Source organism: Clavelina lepadiformis, chromosome 2, assembly GCF_947623445.1.
Source record: "Clavelina lepadiformis chromosome 2, kaClaLepa1.1, whole genome shotgun sequence".
NCBI classification, from domain to species: Eukaryota; Metazoa; Chordata; class Ascidiacea; order Aplousobranchia; family Clavelinidae; genus Clavelina; species Clavelina lepadiformis.
In genome coordinates, this window is record NC_135241.1 from 15,681,162 (window position 1) to 15,703,665 (window position 22,504).

Here is a 22,504-nt window from a genome sequence, read left to right on the forward strand (position 1 = left end):
TTTGCTTATTGATTTAACTACGAAAAATACACTTCAAACACTCAATTGAATTGAATCTAACTGGAGAAACACAGAATGCTTATTTAGAATGCCAATTATATAAATTATTGCGATTACTATCACGACCGCCACAATACAATAAGATAATTGTGGTATACACTAACCAGCTTATGGCACATGCTATAGTGAATAGACTAGGGAATATGTGCTAAATCAAAAACAGTTTTCTGGGAGGACGTTGATTAAAATCATCTCTTTGACGTTCCAATTTTGTATGAATTTTGAACATCCATATTAAAAGTACTAATATTAATAATTTGCAAAATTTTTATTTCAAATTGAAAAATGTCTTCCGTCTTACACCCTCGAACGTTTATCTGAATAAGCTAAATGCAAAAAGTGAGGTAAACCAGAGTCGGTTTGCACGATTTGAAACAGATATATATTTCACCTATATACCTACGTACAAATTGCTGACGTAGTGGAAATTTGCTTCTATACTGTCTGCTGTTCGAAATGCTCATCCAAGGTTATTTATATGAATAACGCTTGTAATTTAAAACTTATTCAAAATTGACCACAGAAATATTTCAACCTTGGTTTAGATTTCTATGTAGCTACAAGTTAGAAAACAATTCCCATTTTTTCTTGTAAACATTTCTTTGTTTCTGGACATCCGACTGATTGGAAAGTATTTCAATTTCACTGGGCGTTCATAGGGTCTAGTACACAAGTGCACAACTATCGGAGCACTAGACTATATACTAGACCCTAGCTACTCAGATTGTGACGTTATCTGGTTGTACACTTGTATACCCAGACTCGGTGTTTGGGGGAGTTGAGTAGTCAAATTCCCGCTGGTGTTCCGAGCTTGCCAATGATAAGATTTATACCTTGCACTCCGACTTAAAGGCCTGAATTAGAATCAGAAACAGTTCAGGTAATAAAAAGGAATTATGACGTAATAATTCCTCAATACACGATGCTGATGTGCGTTTGTAAAAGTAAAGAATATACCCCCCTATCAATTATTTCCCTGAATGCCAGTTACAGAGTTTAGAAAAATTGGCTTCAGTCAGTCAGTAAGGCCTAGCCGGTTACGCTTTTTGTATTTTCTTACTTTGGTATGGTAAACCGTTAACGGCCGGTCTGCAAAGTATGGTCATTTTCAGCAAGATCTTGGGTGTGCCAAACAACCAAAAACTGAAAAACGGTAAGTGCGGTGCACAAAATGCACAGACACAATGGAGGTGCCAACTTACATGGGCAATTACACAGTAATGTACAAAGTTTGACTAACTTAATCTTTAAATCAATTGAAAATTGGTTGCACATAAGTTCTGTCCAAGTCATCAAGTGCAAAATATGGCACCTTAAGTGCGGCATTGAATCTCATGAAAAGCAGTATTAAGTGTGCCTATGTGCCAAACTTTGCAGTATGGGTAAACGACAATAGACCCTTTCCGGGTTGACTGGAAAGTGTGCAAGCACCCAGACCTTTTTTATTTTTTTGTTATAAATCGGCATGATGAGCTAAAATATTCGGTGTGCATGTTAATAATTCTTGTATGTGCAGGTGCTATACTTCCACTATAGCCGTGTTTCAGAACCTACTATATTTTTGGGTGGCATGATTTCTTTGATTGCTTTCGGCCTTAAGACTACCAGTATTTATTTATGTAAATTGTCAACATGCTTTCATTTTTTTACTTATAAATTACAAGCATTCTGGGGATCAAATTGTAAAGATTGTGCTCATGTGAGTAGCATATGAATTCCTTAACATGACAAAAAAACTATTAAAAATACTTTACCTAAGTTTAGTTTACAGTGGTTTAAATCCTATGCACTGGACTTGTTCGATATGACATCTAGGCCTGATTGTAAAGTGCGGCAGTGTGTCCAAAGATGCAAACTTTGGCGTGCAGTAAAGCCAAACAATGCAAAACTGATTGTTTAACTGCCTATTTATAATGAAGAAACCAAAGAACTTGAGGCATCAGTATTTAGTAGTAATATTATAAAGTATATATATAGTGTAATGAAAAGCATTACACTACAGTATATGTATATTGATGAGCTGTTCCTTATCCACGACTGCGGCTAGCTTAATATTATCTTCTTGATCAATAAACATGTGTCGAAGTACACGCATGACTTGACGTGGAGAGATATCTCTAAAGAGCTTTTGTGTACCTCCTTATCTAAAAATCTTCAACTGATTTGAAATACCTACTGTAAAAAAACAATTTACCACTATGTTTTTAATAAATAAACATGCTGTCCTACCTGCAAAGTGGTGAACGTGAACAAAGTGGTGAATGCACACTGCAAATGTTTTAATAAAATTTCATTTTGGCACGAATTCTACAAATTAACTATATATTTATGATAATCGCTAAATATTTCATTTACATTTATTGTTCAACAGGTTGTGGTGCTTAATTCCACGAAGTAACTTGTTTTCCTACTGCAGTACAAATTTAATTTATTGCAATTTGGCCAACATTCACAGTATACAAGCACCAATATTTATGCACACACCTACGGTATATACTCGAATATAGGTCGAGATTTTCGCAACTGGATTTCCCCTCAAAAAGCAGGGGTCGACCTATACATAGAACAAGCCAGAGTAAAGCTTCCAAGTCCAGCTGACAGAACTGTGACTGACACATACAAAGTATGGAAAGGTCTCCGATAGAGAAAAAAAGTTTTATCACAAAAACGCCAAATAGTAAACGCAACCAACAATACGAAGTAAAGCCAGAAGATGCATTGCGATAATTTGTCAGTTTTAAAATCCATCAAACTCTTCTTCACTATTATCGCTGTTTTTTCTGACGTGTTAAACTCCTGGGAAGTGGCAGAATTGTTAGTTTTTCGGCAAATTCAACAACGGTTAGCTTAAACTTTGGCGTGAATTTATGGCGATTTCGTATAAATAACTTCACAACAACTCACACGACTACCACTTGCATGAGACGAATATGAATTGCGTCACCAAAGTTATTTGTAGGCTTGTCTTAAAGAAGTGCTTTTGAAGTTAACAGTTATGCAATTGCTACGTAAGTACTGGCAAGCTAGGGAATAAGCTAGTCGGCTTATACACGAGACTATAAAAATATCTCCTACTTTAAGCGAAAAGTTATAGGCCAAACTATACATGAGGTCGACCTAGACTCGAGTATATACGGTATTTGTAATAAACAAAGCAAGCTTGTGTTGTTGGTGTGGGTTTCAATGGAACATAAATTGAAATGTGCATTTACAATTAACCTGTTATACGTTATCTCGTCAGTAATTTCAAACTATACATTGTAAATTGTAATTACTGCAAGTTCACCAATTTTTAGATATCATAAGACCCAGGCTTGAAATAAAAGAATTAGTTTGCTTAAGTATAGCAGTTAGCAAATTTATTGCTATATAGTGAAGTGTTCAATGATAATTTCAAACATCAACCATGAATTTTAACTTAGCCAGTCACGGCACCAGTAACTCCCGAAATGGTATTTTGTTTGCCAACTTCAACCAGGACTGCACCTCACTTGCAGTTGGGTCAGCTAGTGGATTCCAGCTTTATGCCCTCACATCGGTGGACAATTTGGAACTAATATTTGATAATCAGGGAGAAACCACTGAAGTTTGCTTGGTAGATAGACTATTTTCCAGTAGCTTGGTAGCTTTAGTTAGCATCACCTCCCCAAGAAAATTGAAGGTTTGCCACTTCAAAAAAGGAACAGAAATATGCAATTATAGCTACTCAAATTCTATTCTGTCGGTCAAGTTAAACCGGATTCGCTTGGTAGTGGTTTTGGAAGAAAGTCTGTACATTCATAATATTCGTGATATGAAAGTCCTACATACAATCCGGGACACTCCTAAAAATACAAAAGGTCTTTGTTGTCTTAGCATTAGCAATGAAAATTCATATTTGGCCTATCCAGGAAGCAGCATTGTCGGTGAAGTTCAAGTATTTGATGTGACAACCTTGCGGACTGTAAGCACAATTCATGCACACAACAGTCCTCTAGCTGCCATGGCCTTTAATCATACTGCAAAGAAAATTGCAACTGCATCAAGCAAGGGCACAGTTATCCGTGTTTTTTCGGTACCAGATGGTCAGAAACTATTTGAATTTCGCCGAGGTGTGAAACGATGTGTATCTATTGGATCGCTAGGATTTAGTCCTGATTCTATGTTTTTGTGTGCTTCAAGCAATACCGAAACTGTGCACATTTTCAAGCTTGAGCAAAGCAATACTGAAAAGCAAGTTGGCTCAGAGGAGACTGGAACATGGATGGGATACTTCAATAAAGTCTTAAGCAACTCAGCCAATTATTTACCTGTTCAGGTGTCAGAAGTGTTAAACCAGGGTAGAGACTTTGCTACTGTTAAACTTCCATTTACAAGGATGAGAAATGTGTGTGCAATCGCAGTACTTCAGAAGGTACCAAGAATCTTGGTTGCTGATGAAGATGGTTACCTCTATATTTATAACCTGGATCCTGCCGATGGTGGTGAATGCACCTTACTTCGACAACACAGCTTACTCAGAAACACCTATCCTGACCCTACTACACCTGAAGAAGTGCCCACCACCTCACATCAAGACGGTGATTCTCCTCTTTTTCATTCATCTTCTGTGGATGAAGACGTAGATAAAATGGAGTCATTGGCAATTGAGGCTAACATTCTTTCATTGGATGATAAAACAAACAGCTAGATTGCACCATGGTTTGCATAAATGTTAAAGTATTTTTTTTTTATTTATGGTGGATTAATTTTAGTTTGCCACTGCATCACCACTACAGTTACTCGTTTTAGAATTTCAGGTAATCAGATGATTATTTTTAAATTGTTGAAGAAACTGTGATTACACTCAAAAGGGGTAAAGATAAACAAAAAGATGTCTCACTTTTCGAAATATGGAAATTATCCAAAGAAGGAAATGTTTGTAATTTCTCAACATAAATTTTTGTTGCAGTGCAATATAACTTTTGATAAAATATTGATCAGTCTTTTTCTTTTGTAAATGCATTTGTAATATTTATGGTTAAGTAAATGCCTGACCTCATTCAGGTTTGTTACATTGTGAAATTGTTGTTGCATGTGGTTGTAAAGCTGTACTCATTGTACATTAATGTGTGTCAAGTCTTACTTCAACTTGTGCTTTTATTCAAGCTGAAGTGGTCCATGTTTTAAAATATATATTCCAAACCCAAAATGATAAGTACAAGACACCTTAAACATCACTGGATAGCATTTTTCTTGTAAGAAGGGTGTCGTATCAGTCTCTGCTTACTAATATGCCATAACTGCATTATTTTGAAGGTGGCCCATCATACCCTTGCTCTACAAGCATACATAATGGACAATGTGGTTAAGCTAGATGATAATTGGAAATGGAATGATTGATCAGAATAAAAAAGCAGTCAACATTTTTTTAAATTGAATTTAAAAATTTTGTTACAAGACTTGTGATTCTTCCTATAAATACAAAGGTTGTCAATTGAGCTCAATTATAAACTTAAATAGTTCTTATGCCTTTAAGACCAAAATACTCATTCATGCTATTAATAACCTCTCTTTGGTAAACAAATGTTTGTTGGTATTGGAAGTAGGAAAAATGTGAAATTGTCCCATCACTTTTTGTAATTCTAATGGTAAGTTGAAGGTGTTTGTTACCAGCCTTTAAAATGATATAGTCGTTTTGTTGAGGAAAACGTCTGGTAGAAGATTATGCTGCATAACATTATCCAAGGAGAATAAGAGATGGTGCACAAATATATAAGGCAGTATATAAATGGATCAGGGTTTAAAGTCACTCTGCATGTAGAGGCTGGTGTCATTATAAAGATTTTATCATATTTTCTTGCTACCCAGTTTTTAAATTTTCAGATTTACATTGTGGTTCTGTTACACTGTTTTACAAACTTTGTTGTAAAATTTTATGTTTAGCAACACTTTGTATTGTCTGTGATGCTACCCGAGTGATTTATCCGATTAATTTTGTACTTCATTGCGTGATTATATGAATGGGATGCATATTTTGATGAAGCTCCGATTTTTATCGTGGTAATGTATGATGCTAATGACAACACAATAGCACAGCTTGTTACCTTCTTCTACATTGCAACAATGGAAAGCATCGCAATTGAAAGTATCAAAGTGTTCTTCCAAGGTGCTGCAAAGTTTGCTCATTATGATGTCATGGTACTTTCTATGAATGCTTACCCTTTAAGTGTATCATTTATAACAAATATCAACGGTGGTTGCAGGAGATAAGCTTGTAGTATCATGCTGCAAACAGATAACCTTGCATGGAAGTAATTCAGAAGTTGAAAATGTGGTATATGAGTGATGACATATTTTGCCAGAATTTCTTGCTTTTGTCTTAAACTGTTCTTGTAGCTGTATTATTTCTTCCTTCTAAATATAAGTTTACTGTACTGTAGTTGTATGCAGTGAATGTTATCGCAATAACAACCATTCTATTTGATGAATACTTAAAAGGGAATTATTCAATTTATTTTTGATTTAAGGCAAAAATCAAGTTACACTGAAATTGCATGCAACATGTTACGTTGCGTGACATGTTCGCTCAAGAAAAAGGTTATGTACCAGCTGTTTTGCAAACATAAACAATTCGTCTCTAAACACTTATTTGTTTAATTTGAAATCAATGTAATTTTGTTTCAATTGTTGAGTTGTAATGGTCGCGGTTTACTTCTTTCCATTTGTATTGAGTATGTGAATTCCCAGTGTTTTTTCCCATATTTTTTTGTATAACATTAACAGTTGTAGCTTTTCACTGAAGAATAAACTCTTAGCTACGTTTTGCTGTTTCACCTTGTGACTATAACGCATTGTTTTAGAGATTCTAATGATTTTTTGATGTGGTCGTTTCGTTCCAGTCATGTGGATTTGCAGATTTAAGTTTGACATATTTCGTGGATAGTTTATTGTTAAGTACAATATCATGGTCAATCATAAACTTGTCAAAATTTATATACTCACCGTGAAAGAAAAGCCGAAATAAAGCTATATTTATTTCTAAATTCTCAATCAAAAAAATTGGCATCTCTGTTAAGGCCGTCATTAATGCAAAAAAGTGAATAGTGTGCTGTTCCTCAATTCTGCGATGAAGGCCGTTATTAGAAATTAATGTTCGTAATACGGTGGTGCATAAGTCGTTATATTATGCCCCGTTGAGTTGAAATGTTTAGCTACGAGCTTACGGTTATGTTCCTGATGGATATCGCTTCTGTGACCCGTGAGTTGTAGTAAAATTCAAGTTAGACTTAAAATCAAAATATAACTTTAGATTAAGTCTAAACTGCAATTATGTTATAACTTTTAAGGCGACAAAACACCGAGAAAAATGGCTTGGAATGTGACAGTGACAGCGGCTTTTACATCGATCACTGAACGGATTTATTAATAACTGAAGTCAGTGTGACTTCATTTTACGTCTCGGTAACGTTTCTGTTATAGACACCGAAAAAGCGTTTGCTATAACAGTGGAACAAATAAGATTCTGGTGGAATGAAATTGGAGGCAAAAGGAAGATTTCATGACTCCAATTTACAAAGGTGGAACGCATCTACACAGTTGATACGGTTACTGTAATCTGCACCTTTCCTAACGAAAAATTCACATCCAGACATTACAGCATTAGGCACCCACTTTGCATACTTTTTTTGCCTGGACCAGGTCTTGGCTACCTTCACGTAGGTCTACTTACACATAGCTGTGCATACAGTCAGCGCAAACCTGCAATTGTAATAAAAAATCGCACAGTTTACAGCGTTTCTTTCATTGCATCATTACCGAAACTTTTCAGATCAGACTTGACAACAAATTGTTTACCAAGTAAAAAGTTAATAATGACCGATTTATGTTAAGCTCCATATATGCACTCGAGCGTTACTGTGGAGAAAGAAAACGAGAGCACGTGACCAACTTTCTCGTCATGGTATATATCAGGGGTGGGCAAACTGCGGCTCGCCGGCATGTTTTTTGTGGCTCTTCAAGTCGAATCGTAAAATTACAAAAAAATTGTAAAGGCTACCAAGAGCACCGTTTATGAACGTTTCTGTCTATTTTTTTCTTTATTTGGGCCAGCATTTCGTTTATGACGTAACAATAGACATAGAGTCAGACATTGATTTCAGGTATAGATTCTATGGCGAAGGTGGTCAAAGTGCGCCTCGCCGACATGTTTTTTATGGTACTTCTAGCTGATATGAGTGATAAGTAATATCCCAAAATGACTACTAATAATATAATAACCAAAATGACAATCATTACTGATTTTGCGGCTCGCTGGTGTTTATAGTTTTCTGCAAGTGACTCTTTCATTGAACAAGTTTGCCCACCCCTGGTATATATGTTATTGGTGTGACGTTTTTCATCTTCATTTCCCCAGTTTTTTATGTATCCGTAGTATGGATGTTATATTATTTATCCCATTCAAACATACTGCCGAATATCACACACCAATATTAAACACATTATATACTTCTGTTATTCTTAAAAATTCGGATCTTACAGTTGACTGAACTACATCCTTTACTTGACAACGGAATTGTTGCGAAAAAGTTCATAAAACCCAGTTTCGTATATGTTAAAAATAGGTTGTCAGAGAAACATAGAATTTCACACGTCTTCCCATTGGCCTTGACCAGTCAATTAATAGACAGTTTTCATTAACTTTCCTCTTTTCGTTAATAGATTGTTTTCTGTGTATATTTCAGTACTAGAAAACATGATTACCTGGCTTGTCTCGTACCAATATTTGAATTTAATTAAGAGAAAACGTTTAATAACCAGTTTACAGATAACCGGTCGAAAATGACCGTAAGGCGTAATCGTCCTTATAGGTAGGGAAATATTTCAGGGCTTCTAGTGTTAAGCTAGGACACTAGGTGAAGCTAAACAAACGCAAAATACGCACGCTGGTCTCAACAGAGGCCAAGTCTACTGAGAAGAAATTTCAATTGCTGTTTTAAAATTTATTCGAAACCTTCTTATTACAAGTGTTTATACAGGCTACGGTTAATTTTCCAAATACATATTTAGGATAAGCTAACTACATGTCCAAACGACACTAGAGGCGCAGTGTGGTTGTTACTAACATGCGCCAAAGAGATTTAAACACATGAGTAGAAACTTCTCTTTTGCGCATGACGTCATGTTTGTTTCTTTTATTCTCTTGGAGCATATTCTACTTTCTCCACGGTCACGGTTCACTGCATAACAATAAACATGCAGACGACGACAATGATTTTCAGATCTGTTTGCTGCTGGAACAGATTAGTCTTATTATTACGGTGCAGTTGTTGGGATCCAATGGGTGTTAAATTTAATTGAAATTAATTAATGAAATCAGGTGAGAGTTTTAGGTTCAGCAATTAATTTAGTTTCAGTTCCTTGAACTGCTAATGCTGCTCTTTTGTATCAAGGCATGGCTTAGCCTAGCCTACTTACGTTGCACGGGAAGATTTTTTCGTTCCCCATTTCTCTTCGACCAGGCAATTAGCAACTAAGACTCATTAGCATAGGCCTTATGTTGAAGGTGTTGTGCTATTAAAATAGGCTACTGAAAGTCTGATTTCAGATCTTGTTATTGTAGTGCAGTTGTTGGGATCTAATGGAGGTCAATTTGAAGTTAATTATTGAAATAGATTGTGACCCAAAAGACGATGCAGCAAACTTCATGTAAGATACGATATGTTTATTATTCAATTAGCCAACTGCTGTTGAGCTTTTCCTGTATGGCGGTCACCCAGAGGGTACGTTCTGGCCAATTTATAATAAACAAACAAGCAAAACAACAAATTAATGTAAGTCGTAACGAATATTTGAAGAAATGTTGTACTGATATATTGATGTCATTTAATCTGATAATGAAGATATTTATTTGCAGATGTGGACAATGTTTGCATAATTGCACAAGTAATGAAACTTTGCTGGCTCATCAAAAAACTGTTCACGGTATATTTGTTTAGTGTTTGAAACTTATTTCATTTGGAGCTCTATCATTGGCAGTTCCGATTAAAAAAATCAAACAAACTTAATTTTACACTTTTCTCGCAGAATCTTCTAGCACTAATATTACAAAAGAAAAGCTGATGGAATGGTGGGAAACAGTGGGTGGCGTTCACTCGAAATCAAGTTATTTTTTTCGCTTCGGCATTGGATCATCGCAAACATCACCATGTTTCCAGTCAATAACGTGATTTACATTTGACCCCTTAAGTGACTTGATATTCTTTTTGCACATTATCACATTTTCAAATTGTGCATATTGGTGAATATCAGGCACTTCATTTCGACGGCCAGTTTGTCTCATATGACCGAAATATGCCTCCAATGGGTCTTGGTTTAAGCGCTTAGTTAAGACGTATGAACCTTCTGGGCTGTTCTCCAACAAGAATTTCACCAATTCAGCAATGGCCATGGATGTGGAAACTAAACCGTCGTAGGTTTGATGGCTCAGAAACTGCTTTGACTGTTCGGAAACGGACCCAGTTAAACTGCTTTTCCATTGTTTTAACTCTGAGAGGAATGTATTAAGCCATTTCAGACGAGGATCATCAATCGTTGTATATGGTTTCAAGTCTGGGTTGTATGAATAATTTAATCTGGTGTTCATGAGGTCAAACCACTTATTCAGCAAACCACGCACTCATCTTCATTTCTTCTCCACCACGACTCTTCATTAAACTGGAGACAGTTCCAGAGAGCAATTGTGCAGCATAGCAAACCCGCATTTTTGCGTAACTCTTTTGGGAAAAATGGCCATCAGTCAACTTGCAACTTCTCAACTCTGAACTTTCAAATAGGTAGGGAACATGGCAAAAATGCTCCCACAAAATGAAATGTTGTTTGTACTTCATCATTCTAGCTCCACCTGGACGGCTGGATCTCACACAGTTACAGGCTGTCTTCAGCAAGTGTGGAGGGTCACTAATCAAATAAATAGGCATTTCTGGCTGATAAATATTAATACACTTGTAGGGGACGGTCAAATTGGAATTATTGAGCAATTGGAACAATTTTCGATTGCAGGATGCACCATCAGCAACAAGTGCTAAGACTGTAAAACCACATCTGGCCAAGGATTCAACCACTTCCCAGAACATGCTAACCAAGTGAAATGCCTTTGTATTCTTGGTGGCATAAAAGACAATAGGCCGGGAAAAATTGCTAAGGATACTCCTACCATAAAATTGTAGGGCATGTGTGGCAGGAGCTTCATTATTGTATTGTCTGTCAACACCCAGATCAACAAATCCTATTATTCGGTCTGTTGCTGCATTATACACAATATTTTCTTTCACTGTAAACAAAATAAGCAACATTAATATGGCAGTATTAATATTTTCTGAAGCATTATAGGCTATATCTCGTGCATATACAGTTAATAACTTGTGTCATTGTTTTGTCATAAAGCATGAATAAGAATCTTACACAGTGTGATTAATAGTGTTAAAAATACCAAGAAAAGTTTCACCTTTCATTTCATCGATTGATATAACGAGAAAGCGTTCATGTGATGCTAGACTGAGACTTTTGGATTTCAGTTCTTCTAAAACATTATCTTGAATGCCAGGTGCAGTGCAGTAAACATTTCTGAAAACAGTACAAAAGTGAGCAAGTGAAACAATTGCTCGTAGGTAGCTAGTAGTAGCCAAATTACAGAGAACTGAACCCATACGCTACCGATAGTCATTTAGGGTGCGTGAGCTTGGTAATCGTAAAATGCCACTTTGTCGTAATTCTTCATAGGCACTTTTACTTTTAGCAGCTAGACTCAAACAGAACCTTTAAAGAAAATTGCAAGGGTTGATTTTAGCATGCTTTTACGAAATAAACAAAAACTTGAGGTCAACTGAACTCAAAACATGCTCAAGGAGACCTAAACCTACTTTATTAACTCAGGGTGATATCTTTCCCCATTTCTTTTCATACTATTTAGCTTTTGCTGCTCTTTCCAAAAGATTGAGTAGAAGTTATCAATTTTATCCTCATCTTGAGCTAAAAAAAATGTATGATATTTACGTAAACTTCACAAACACATATGACACAAAAAAGACTGAGTTATATGCATTGTGTAGGTGCATCACATTACATTTGTAGCTTCATTAGAGTAGTTATAAGTAACATATTCTGGATTACCAGCTTTGTAATCGGTATGATACCTGCTTTAACAATGGCTGTCATGTCATCTGACATAATTTTATCTACCTCCACTTGCACCGTATCATCAGCTAACAGAGTCGAAACCTTAGCTTCTAATTCTCTAATGCTAATAAAGATTTACTTCTTAACAACAAGACTATCTTAAATAATACTGTTTTATTTCTATCTTCTGGCATTGCACAAACTACATATAGTTAAGTGTAAAAAGCACAACTACTGACACTGCCAACCTTGCGAATGAGACTATTACCAATAGGATTACAAAGTGCAATATCACCAAATTTCATTAGCAGTAAAGGTGGAGGTAATTCGAGATGGTAGGTTAAATGTTGGCTGCGCTGATCGTTTTAAAGGTTGATCTTTAACCATATGGTAATAATTTAGCCTTTTCTGGTTGAGGCGTCCCTCCTTTTCATCTACACTACAACAATTCCTGCACTGACCACTTTCCTTGAGAAAAAGTTCACAACTTGCATTTCTAACAACAAGAAATTTGGTTCATTAAACAAGAAAAGTTACAAAATAAGCCTAAGATACACTGTACGCCATCTGTGTACACTTTAAGCGCAATACATTATCAGTGTTAACAAAAATGAGTAAGTATATGGTCAGTGGTGGGATTGAAATATGTTGTTATCTATATAACAAATGAAAAATTAGTTTTACCTGTATGCAAGTTTCCTAACCGTTGGTGCATTTTCAGAACTGAATGGTGTCATTGATTTGGTAGTCATGTGTGGCAAGCCACTTCCAGAATTATCCAATCCAGAACATATTGAAAATGATTCAATATCTTTTATGGTGCCGTGTAGTGTTTGAGTAGTTATGTCCAGGGAGTAAATACAACTTGAGCGAGGTGCTTTCCAGCCATAATAGCATATCCTTAATGACATGTCATATAATACTCCAATCGAGTATTTAGGTTGATCACAACCATCATAAAAAGAAAAAACAACATTTTTGTTTTCAAATGACCTCTGCCAACCTTCCGGCAAGCGAGCAGATTTCAAGGACGCAACAGATTTGAAATGTACTTTTGTTTCAAAGATACGCTTCTTCGGCAGCTTTCTTGAATGTACCTGTGCCACCGTCAGCTTAGGCATACACAAAGTGGGTACTGCTCCTTCACGTAATTCTTTACGGGAACCCTCTGCAAAAAAACTCTTATTAGTGCGTACATGAACATTTGCAATTTTGATACTTGTAATGGTACATATATTAATCTGAAACCACAGTGAAGGTTTGCACTAATAGCTTGTTACAGATGCAGTGTTATGCTGTGCTCACTCGCTAGTAAATTTAATGAAGTTCTGCATCAAACCATCTCATGGAAAACACTGCATCAAACGCTAGACATGGCATTACATTAAATATCTTTCCTCAATACACTAGCTACACTACATGTAAGTGTATGTAAAACAAAATTTACTTAAAACAATGTCAGATCTTTCAAAATGCACTTCACACATTTTCACAGCATCTCGAGCAAATAGATTTTTATGTGCTCGTCGCTTCTGCAAGCCAGCACAATACACTCCAACCTTTCTGCCCAGCTTTCCTTCTCCTTTTTTACAAATTTTCTCGAAGGTATCTTAAACAGAGTCACGGCAGGTGACCTGTTGTTGCACATTGGTAAACAGCAAAAGTTTGCCATTATTTCAGACTATTTAGCTTATTTCAATAACTCAAAACCTGCAACATAAGACCTGTACTAATGAGTCTTAATCTGTAAAGTTTTTATTCTGCGCGTGGAGCGTAATTTTATGCGCAGATGAAACAATACAATATGACTCGGTCTATCTAAATTTTTCATCCATTCATTTTAGTTTTCACCTTAAATGTGGTAAACGAAAAAATCTTCCCGCGCAACTCAAGTAGGCTAAGCTAAGCCATGCCTTGATACAAAACAGCAGCATTATCAGTTCAAGGAACTGAAACTAAGTTAATTGCTGAACCTAAAACTATCACCTGATTTCATTAATTAATTTCAATTAAATTTAACACCCATTGGATCCCAACAACTGCACCGTAATAATATGACTAATCGCTTCCGTCAGCAAATGGATCTGAAAATCATTGTCGTCTTCCGCATGTTTATTGTTATGCAGTGAACCGTGACCGTGTCGAAAGTAGAATATGCTCCAAGAGAATAAAAGAAACAAAAATGACGTCATGCGCAAAAGAGAAGTTTCTACTCATGTGTTTAAATCTCTTTGGTCTAACGCTAGATATGCCATTACATTAAATATCTTTCCTCAATACACTAGTTACACTACATGTAAGTGTATGTAAAACAAATTTTACTTAAAACAATGTCAGATCTTTCAAAATGCACTTCACACATTTTCACAGCATCTCGAGCAAATAGATTTTTTATGTGCTCGTCGCTTCTGCAAGCCAGCACGATACACTCTAACCTTTCTGCCCAGCTTTCCTTCTCCTTTTTTACAAATTTTCTCGAAGGTATCTTAAACAGAGTCACGGCAGGTGACCTGTTGTTGCACATTGGTAAACAGCACAAGTTTGCCATTATTTCAGACTATTTAGCTTATTTCAATAACTCAAAGCCTGCAACATAAGACCTGTACTATTGAGTCTTAATCTGTAAAGTTTTTATTCTGCGCGTGGAGCGTAATTTTATGCGCAGATGAAACAATACAATATGACTCGGTCTATCTAAATTTTTCATCCATTCATTTTATTTTTACCTTAAATGTGGTGAACGAAAAAATCTTCCCGCGCAACTCAAGTAGGCTAAGCCATGCCTTGATACAAAACAGCAGCATTATCAGTTCAAGGAACTGAAACTAAGTTAATTGCTGAACCTAAAACTCTCACCTGATTTCATTAATTAATTTCAATTAAATTTAACACCCAATGGATCCCAATAACTGCACCGTAATAATAAGACTAATCTGTTCCAGCAGCAAACAGATCTGAAAATCATTGTCGTCGTCTGCATGTTTATTGTTATGTAGTGAACCGTGACCGTGGAGAAAGTAGAATATGCTCCAAGAGAATAAAAGAAACAAACATGACGTCATGCGCAAAAGAGAAGTTTCTACTCATGTGTTTAAATCTCTTTGCATGCGCCAATGAACAAGCAAAAGTGACAAAGCTGAAAAGGCCTAAAATGTGCTCATGAAAAATAACGTTAATAATTGCTGGTAACAACTATTACGGCCACTAAACCTATACTTAATTAAATCCATAAAGGATAAGTTGATAATCCAAAAAATTCAGCAGACCAGCAGGTGGTTTGTTCAAGCAACTTATAATTGAAAATTGCTTCAATACTGTATATCAGTGGATAGGAAAAGAAACCCCATTCAGGGCAAGAACCCGGTTTCTGCACTGCAAAAAATAATGCCTTATTGTTAGTTCAAAAGGCTTATATTTAGTGCAGTTGTTTGATGAACTCGAATTTTGGCTTATTCTTAGTGCATTTAACAATTATGTCTCATTGTTAGTATATTTCCAAGTTTCCTTCCTTGTTGTTAGTAATTCTCAGCCTAATATGTAGGATTGCTAACTAATGACCTATTATTTAGAAACCTACCGTTATTGCGGCCTTATTACTAGACATTTTGAATTTCTTGGCTAACATTTAGTTGAAAGAAAACTTAGTCAGTTTGCAAGAGCCAACAACGTAATATTGTCTGATTAACACCATGCCGTTATGATTCCTGTTTGGCCGCTGCCCTTTCGCCGCAAAACTTATTGTAGTGTAATCCAAAGTGTGCACCGGCTTCTAATTGTAAGCGAGAAACAATTTATTACAGTACTTAGTGTTACATCACTAAAATGTTACAAGTTAACATAATTTTCTGTTGAAATCGTCATTCTTCCAATATACAAAAATGATTTTATATGAACCTATAGGACAGGTATATTTTGTCTGAATCGCAGCCGCTGTATAGCGCATACTTGTGCTTACATTAATTAATTCTGCAGCAAACTCGTTTTTAATTGAATTGGATCTATAACATTAATTTTTTCACTTTCAAATCAAATCAATACGTAAGAAATCAATTGTTACGTACACACTTAAATTCCATATCTATATCAATGCATAAAAATCAATTTTAGACGCTAAAAAGCACTCTTGTCCACACAAGTAACAGCAAAGTGGCTCATAATGCAACAGGTTATTAAACGAAAGTAATTTTATGACACTAGATTCCTGAATTGCAAATGAACAGTAACCACAGTTAAACCCAAGTGTTTTATATCTCATAGCATCAAATAAGATCTTGCCTTGAATACTCAATATATTAATCACACGCCAAAAAATTGGCAGCTCCACTTCAACTCCACAACAAATAAAGCAACCGGGCTTAAACGTTTGACCATTTATACACACCCAAGAATATGTGGTAATTTCAGCATGGTTATTGGGCAACTCTAGACGTAGTTTCAAATCGCTGGAAGCTTCCTTTGCAACACCATACGTAATCTGGTCATTAAACATAGACCCATCTTGCAGCTCCAAAGATAAAGCCTTTTGAAAACGTGTAGCCATGTATTTACATATGTTTTTAAAATTAGCAATCTTGGTTAATTGTTTTAAAAAAGAATGTTTTCCTTCATATCTCATGCACCAAAAATGCATACTTGGTCCAAGCCTGGATATGTCCGATGGTAAATGAAGAAGATAGTGTTGCTTTGGTATTATGTTTACCCCAGGGAAGCTTTGCCTAAATAAATCTAAGTGATAAGCAATTTTCCAACGCAGAAGAGCTATTTGAGATTGAGATACACATGGTGAAAAAACTGTAGACATGATTTCAAGTAATGTCACAAAACACCCCCAATGCACAGATGTCATATCCACCCACTCATAAACAAAAAAAGGAAGAAGGCGGCCGAGAAGCCACATCTGAGAAGCAGATTGTCTCAAACTTCCATCTTTCTCGAGATGACTACTATCCAGATTGCTTGGTTTCTTGCGTCTGTCCATGTATGAGTATGGAAACTTCTCAAGTTTTTCATTGAACTGTTCGATGGTGAAATATTTTTTGATATTAACGTAATAATTCAGAAGATGTTTCATGACATAAGGTAAGCAACCCTCAAGAATTACGTGCATCGGATCTTGTGGAACGCAATGGAACGGATTGAAATACGGCACCTTAAACAAAGATGACAATCTATTTACTCCAAATTCAGTGGAGGATTTTCTGCAGATATTTTTGCAGTGAATATTTACGTGAGTTTGCAAGGACCGTAACTTAAAATCGCTTTCAAAAAACATCCGCTGCATGTCATCAAAATTGCACAAACAATGCCGACATTTCTGTTTTGCAAACCCTACACCTTCTTTAAAACCTGTAATTTGGTGCGCTGCGAGGGTGTCGCTGATAACTGCAAGCAACGATCCTTTCACATTTATGACTCCACCTTTTTTTAATTGAACTTCAAAACCCTTGTCAGATAAAATTTCCAATTCTTCATAAAATGTTGATAAAACTTTGTCTATTCCGAACTTCACCACGTCTGATGTATGAGCTATTGCTAACAAAAAGATATTGGCCAACCGTGAGCGATAAATAGGATTTATATTTCCAAATGAAACATAAAAAACTGATATTTTATGTTTTCGGGATTTGCTACCAAGTGGATTGCACAATTCCAGATCGTCAAAGTAAAGTAACAGCTGCAAAGCTGTGGGCGAAGAAGTAAACAAAGGGTGATTTTGAAGAACTTGGCCATCACAGAAATCTCTTAAATATTGATCCCGGTTATCTCGTGTCATTGACGTTTTCATGTCGTCATAGTTTTTCACCATTTTACAGAACGATATATTGTTAATTAAAAGTCTGATTGTGTTCCGTAAAGAAATGTATTGAATGGATCTTGGATGACGTTCAAGGCTTCGGTTATCACGACATCCTTGGGTTTTGGTAGTAAATCCAACAATTACTTCCTGAGGCTGACAAAAATCTATATTTTGTTCAAAAACCTGCCTTCTGCTATATGCATTTCCCAGTCTATCAAAACGATGCTGAAAGAGATAAATTTTGGCGGACAAATTGTGAAGAAGTGACGAATCAGATACTAGAGTTTTTATCCTTGTCCACATTTCCTCTTCATGCCTTTTCATCATTTGTACAATATCATCCACCGCTACCTGCGAAAAAGTAAAAGATGTAAAGCTTGCAGAAAGGATACTATAATTACGATAGTGGATTTTAAATAACTGTGACGTGATTACCATTAGTAAATGTCTCGGACATAGGCTACTACTGCAATCTCCAATAGGCTATTAACCACTTTTTATATGAAAATTTTGGTTGGAGTTAATGTTAACTTAAATAACAGAAACTTAACGTCGACAGCAATTTGCTTTCAATCATCATTCAGTGAAGAAAGCAGCCTAATTACCCAATGGCAATCCACAATCCACTGCGTTCCAACTTATCGCATTAAGTGACAACAAAGCCACATAATATGTGAAAGTACTGTACTTAGCATTGAAATTTCAACCACTAAAATAATCCTGACAAAATTGCCAAAAACATACATCTAGGAACGAACTTGAAGTTAAATTTGCTTTTATATATACAGTATATGCATTTATATACAGTATATATATGTATATATATATATACATACATATATGGTAGGTTTGGTATAAATTATTTTCCTTACCTGCGTTAAATTGTGTCGCGATTGCAAATGGAATACTTGAAGCTCACTTTCAGTCTGTAATGTTTCCAAGTCGTCACTTTCCTTGGTGGCTTCAGGTACATGCTGCTGCACTAACTCTTCTTCTAAAGGGTTGTGGTCATTAGGTTCGCAGTTGTTTGTGCTCTGGAATAACAAGGGATCTGTTTCTGACAAAATGGGTTCCTCAGCAGCAGAACTTTGACTTTTGTGATTGCGCCATCGGTGTTTCACATAACCAGCATAACTGTGAAACTCTTTAGGACAACCGTCAATTTGGCAAATAATCCGGAAACAGCTATCAATGATGTCTTTATGTGCTCTTCTTATGTGTCGCATGTATAGGGTGCTACTTTCAAAAGCGAATTCGCAAGAACCTTTGCCGCGACAAACATGGCACAAGAACATATTTTACTATAATTCTTTCTACACTTTACTACAGTGTGGTCTAAGGTCCAATACCTTTCAGTTTAGCAACGCTAGCACGGTTCATTTTCTTTTCTTTTTTACCAAAGCTCATTTCAGTTATTGCCGGAAAAAGAGAACCGAGACTTATGCATTCAAACGTCATAATGGCTAAGAAAAAAGATTGTGGTATTATTTGTCATGTCCGCACTTGTCTCTGTCTTTTTATGTTCGCCACTGTACAAGTCGGGTGATGGGTTATCTTGCAGAAGAAGCGGCCAAGTATGGCTTATCTGAAAATATTGTGGATGCGTTGAAAGGTATGCTGCAATTGAAACCCTCCTGTATGCTATTATGAACAAAATGAGAAAGTATAGATATGAAACATAGGCTGTTCTTGAATGAAATGTTACGTACTGTATATCCAAACCTTTTTGATTTAGCTTTTGTTGGTTGTTTCGATTTATAATAATTGTATAATTTATAGCCTAATAATTGCGTAAAATAACTCCTATTGCATTGATGCCCTTTAACGCCAGCTTTATGAAATGTCATTTTCGCGCTAAAACGCTGGTTTCCTTATATTGTTGCGTGACAATGTCTTGGCATCAGATCAACATGTGGTATACCAGTAAGGCATCTTTGGCTATTTCTAAGGATTTTTAAGCATAACATACTGCCAACTGTGCAAATTCCACATTTTACTTTTAAAACGAGCTACTATGTATTATAACAGTTCTACGATGTAAACTTTCACGCGGTTAGGTTACGATACAAGAAAGCATCTGGACTTATTTTCAATGCGCGTTACATCAATGGCGGTGCCCAACTCCAATGCAATGACGTGCATTTTTATTTTAAACCTTTTTCCCGCGTTTGGTATAAAATGTTAGGTTTTACAAGTTATCTAACCTTTGCTTAGTTTCGAAAGGAAACAGAGCTATACTTTGACCTCCCGTGGTGTTAATTTTAGAACATAATGTAGTGTCTTAAGTGCTTTGGAATAGGCTTGCGGCTTATTATTTACGTTTCTTTGCCATAACCCAACGCCAAAAATTCCTATAGGAATATATAATTATAATTACAAATTTTTGGTAATAATTTATTTTTTGATTAAATAAAACTTTGAAACTTTTCCGAATTTCGCCAAGCTTCAATTTTTAGCGAACTATATCTAATTTGAAAGGGTTATTTCGATGTATTTAGCCTATGATGTTAGTTTCCTGTATGTCAGGTGTTTTTAACAAATGGCGACTATTTTTTAGAGAGTGGATTACAAGTTGCTGACTTGCCACTCACACATGCTATCGTTAAAGAAGAGTTTGTCACATTATCTTTTGGAGAAAGAACACGATTAATGAATTTCCTTGCTGAAATGTTATTTCATTCGGTGCGTATAATATTTTTAATTAATGTTTTACGATGCAGTGACATAGTTTTTTGTATAAATACAGCTGGTTAATAACGGTTAACTGTTTGTTTTATCCAGACCGAAACTCAAGATCTTGACAGCATACCATGTGCAATTTCTGAAGGTATGCCTACCCTTCTTGAAGATGACACCGATGAACCGTCCACATCCTTTTCGTTCGCGTCAGCAAACGATAGTGATATAAGCTTGAATGTATCCACCAATAGCGAAGACGTGTCTTCCAACCAATCCATCTCTCATGCACCGACTGGCTCCCATGCGTTTAACAAGGTGTCTTCAAGCTGCTGTTCCATTCCACCCTATCAATTGGTACCTTATCCAGGAGGGCTAGGAAGTGAATTTCCGTTCTCAGGCGTGGAAAAAGAATTTCTTAACACTGTAACCAAAAATAACCTCCAGGCCTCTCAATTTATATACCTTGTGAGACGTATTGAAGAAATAATATCTGTTACTTTGGGCCGCAAAACAGAGAGGGCTGAGCGAAAATTAATATCAAAAAACATTGTAAAGGAGTATCCGGTTTTGGGATGCGGTGGAGAGAAGCCGTGGGTAGCTCTTGATTTAGCCGTCCGCAAAAGAGCGGACAATCAAAAAGCGATGATGAATCGGGTACTGCAAGTACAACTTGGCAAGAGCAGAAAGAGAAAGAGAGCTGCCGATGATTGGGAATCCAATCGTGAGCATCGACTGATGGAAATTCGTCATCTGGCGAAGAGAAATGACGTTGATGTTATCTTTCAAAAATACTCGCAATATTGCGTTCATCCGATTGAGGTAAATTGGCATAAGATGTGTTACACGTGGCAGTAACGTGTTGAAGAATTTTATATCTTACTCATTGATTGCTTTATTTTACTCTGCAGTGTATCAAGGAATACGCTGCTTTAGTTAGTCAGGGCTACGAAGAGTTCCGTTCCAACTGTTCCTTTCGATGGTCCAGCTTTCTATCATCTCTTGGCGTCTCGTTTGTAGAAGAAGGCTTAGAAAAGGGGAGCTATGTCGTTTTTCAAAGGCTGGCAGAGAAAGTCTGTTCTGCAGGCTCAAAGTATGTCATTGTGTTTGACAGTAATGGATGTTTATTAGACATAAAAGATAAATCTCGTCAACAACCATTTATAATGTGTATGGGTGTTCCAGAATTTCCTGGTAACTGTTGTTTAATGATCAATAATCAATCGTACATTCCAATCGGTAAAGTTTCATGCTTTGAATGTATTTTGATGTTGCTTTCTGTGTACTTTGTATTTGATTATGAGTATCCAACACAAGCTTCATCTTTGTATCGTTTGCTTGAGTTTCACGTTTTTGGCATTGGAAAACGGCCAACTCAGAAAGTGTATCAAAATCTTTTTGATTGATGTTTGTTTAAAAGTTGTTTCTGGCCATTGCATATTCTCATTTTGAAAACGTACTGCAAAATAAAACTGGCTTATTATTAAAAAGTGTATTTACCTAAGCGCTAAGAAAAGAAAGTTATGGATTGCTATTAGGATATTTTTGGCTTAAGGATAGCATTAGCAGAACTACGGGTCAGCCAGTTTTTAAACTAACTGTTAGGCAAACGAAAGGCGCTTACTATTAGCAATCTTTTAACGGCTTATAACTAGCCTCGATTGTGGATAACATACAGCCGAAAAACGAGGACAAAATAGCCACTTTTTTTTCAACCTAACAATAAGGCATTTTTTTTTGCAGTGTGGTGGTAATAGCACTAAGAGTATTATTGGTTAGCCCGAGTTTGTAAAGCAAGAATGCACACCAATGATAAATAATCTTTGGAAGATGTGA

The 22,504-nt window shown here is 36.1% G+C and overlaps 3 protein-coding genes and 1 long non-coding RNA gene across 11 annotated transcripts; 3 read left to right on the forward strand and 1 right to left on the reverse strand.

The window, feature by feature from the left end:
- Positions 1-1,657: 1,657 nt before the first annotated feature.
- On the forward strand, positions 1,658-6,844 carry LOC143445742 (WD repeat domain phosphoinositide-interacting protein 2-like). The gene has a single exon (XM_076945045.1). The coding sequence runs from the start codon at positions 3,467-3,469 to the stop codon at positions 4,727-4,729; it is 1,263 nt and encodes a 420-aa protein (XP_076801160.1). The 5' UTR covers positions 1,658-3,466; the 3' UTR covers positions 4,730-6,844.
- Positions 6,845-9,220: 2,376 nt separating this feature from the next.
- Positions 9,221-11,480, forward strand: LOC143446539 (uncharacterized). Of its 6 annotated transcripts, XR_013113943.1 has the most exons (4): positions 9,298-9,397; positions 9,641-9,726; positions 9,935-10,002; positions 10,105-11,480. It is a non-coding gene; the product is annotated as an uncharacterized LOC143446539 (long non-coding RNA). The 6 variants fall into 6 exon arrangements; XR_013113945.1 differs by having other exon boundaries at positions 9,221-9,397; positions 9,641-9,851; positions 9,935-11,480; XR_013113948.1 differs by lacking the exon at positions 9,298-9,397 and having other exon boundaries at positions 9,406-9,800.
- On the reverse strand, positions 10,677-13,916 carry LOC143446538 (uncharacterized). Its single transcript, XM_076946206.1, has 8 exons — positions 13,643-13,916; positions 12,880-13,363; positions 12,491-12,691; positions 12,213-12,319; positions 11,940-12,048; positions 11,734-11,835; positions 11,525-11,643; positions 10,677-11,350 (listed from the first exon to the last, which is right to left on the reverse strand). Exons 1-8 carry the CDS (start codon positions 13,680-13,682, stop codon positions 10,677-10,679), a joined length of 1,836 nt encoding a protein of 611 aa, XP_076802321.1. The 5' UTR covers positions 13,683-13,916.
- A 5,608-nt stretch (positions 13,917-19,524) lies between these two features.
- On the forward strand, positions 19,525-22,158 carry LOC143446081 (uncharacterized). 3 transcript variants are annotated; one of them, XM_076945566.1, is made up of 5 exons: positions 19,525-19,604; positions 20,550-20,674; positions 20,774-21,025; positions 21,227-21,490; positions 21,580-22,158. In XM_076945566.1, the coding sequence occupies exons 1-5, from the start codon at positions 19,538-19,540 to the stop codon at positions 22,072-22,074; spliced, it is 1,203 nt and encodes a 400-aa protein (XP_076801681.1). In that variant the 5' UTR covers positions 19,525-19,537; the 3' UTR covers positions 22,075-22,158. The 3 variants fall into 3 exon arrangements, with proteins under 3 accessions (XP_076801681.1, XP_076801679.1, XP_076801680.1); XM_076945564.1 differs by having other exon boundaries at positions 20,774-21,490; XM_076945565.1 differs by lacking the exon at positions 19,525-19,604 and having other exon boundaries at positions 20,535-20,674; positions 20,774-21,490.
- The last annotated feature ends 346 nt before the right edge of the window (positions 22,159-22,504 follow it).

Bases quoted from the DNA above. Each gene is read 5' to 3' on its own strand.
- LOC143445742 (XM_076945045.1), top strand. From the start codon at position 3,467: ATGAATTTTAACTTAGCCAGTCACGGCACCAGTAACTCCCGAAATGGT.
- LOC143446081 (XM_076945564.1), top strand. From the start codon at position 19,538: ATGGGTTATCTTGCAGAAGAAGCGGCCAAGTATGGCTTATCTGAAAAT. The intron at 19,605-20,549 runs GTATGCTGCAAT...ACTATTTTTTAG, and splicing joins TATTGTGGATGCGTTGAAAG to AGAGTGGATTACAAGTTGCT. The intron at 21,491-21,579 runs GTAAATTGGCAT...TTTACTCTGCAG, and splicing joins ATTGCGTTCATCCGATTGAG to TGTATCAAGGAATACGCTGC.
- LOC143446538 (XM_076946206.1), bottom strand. From the start codon at position 13,682: ATGTGTGAAGTGCATTTTGAAAGATCTGACATTGTTTTAA. The intron at 13,364-13,642 runs GTAAATTTTGTT...GTTTTTTTGCAG, and splicing joins AAGATCTGACATTGTTTTAA to AGGGTTCCCGTAAAGAATTA. The intron at 12,692-12,879 runs GTAAAACTAATT...TCTTGTTGTTAG, and splicing joins GTTAGGAAACTTGCATACAG to AAATGCAAGTTGTGAACTTT.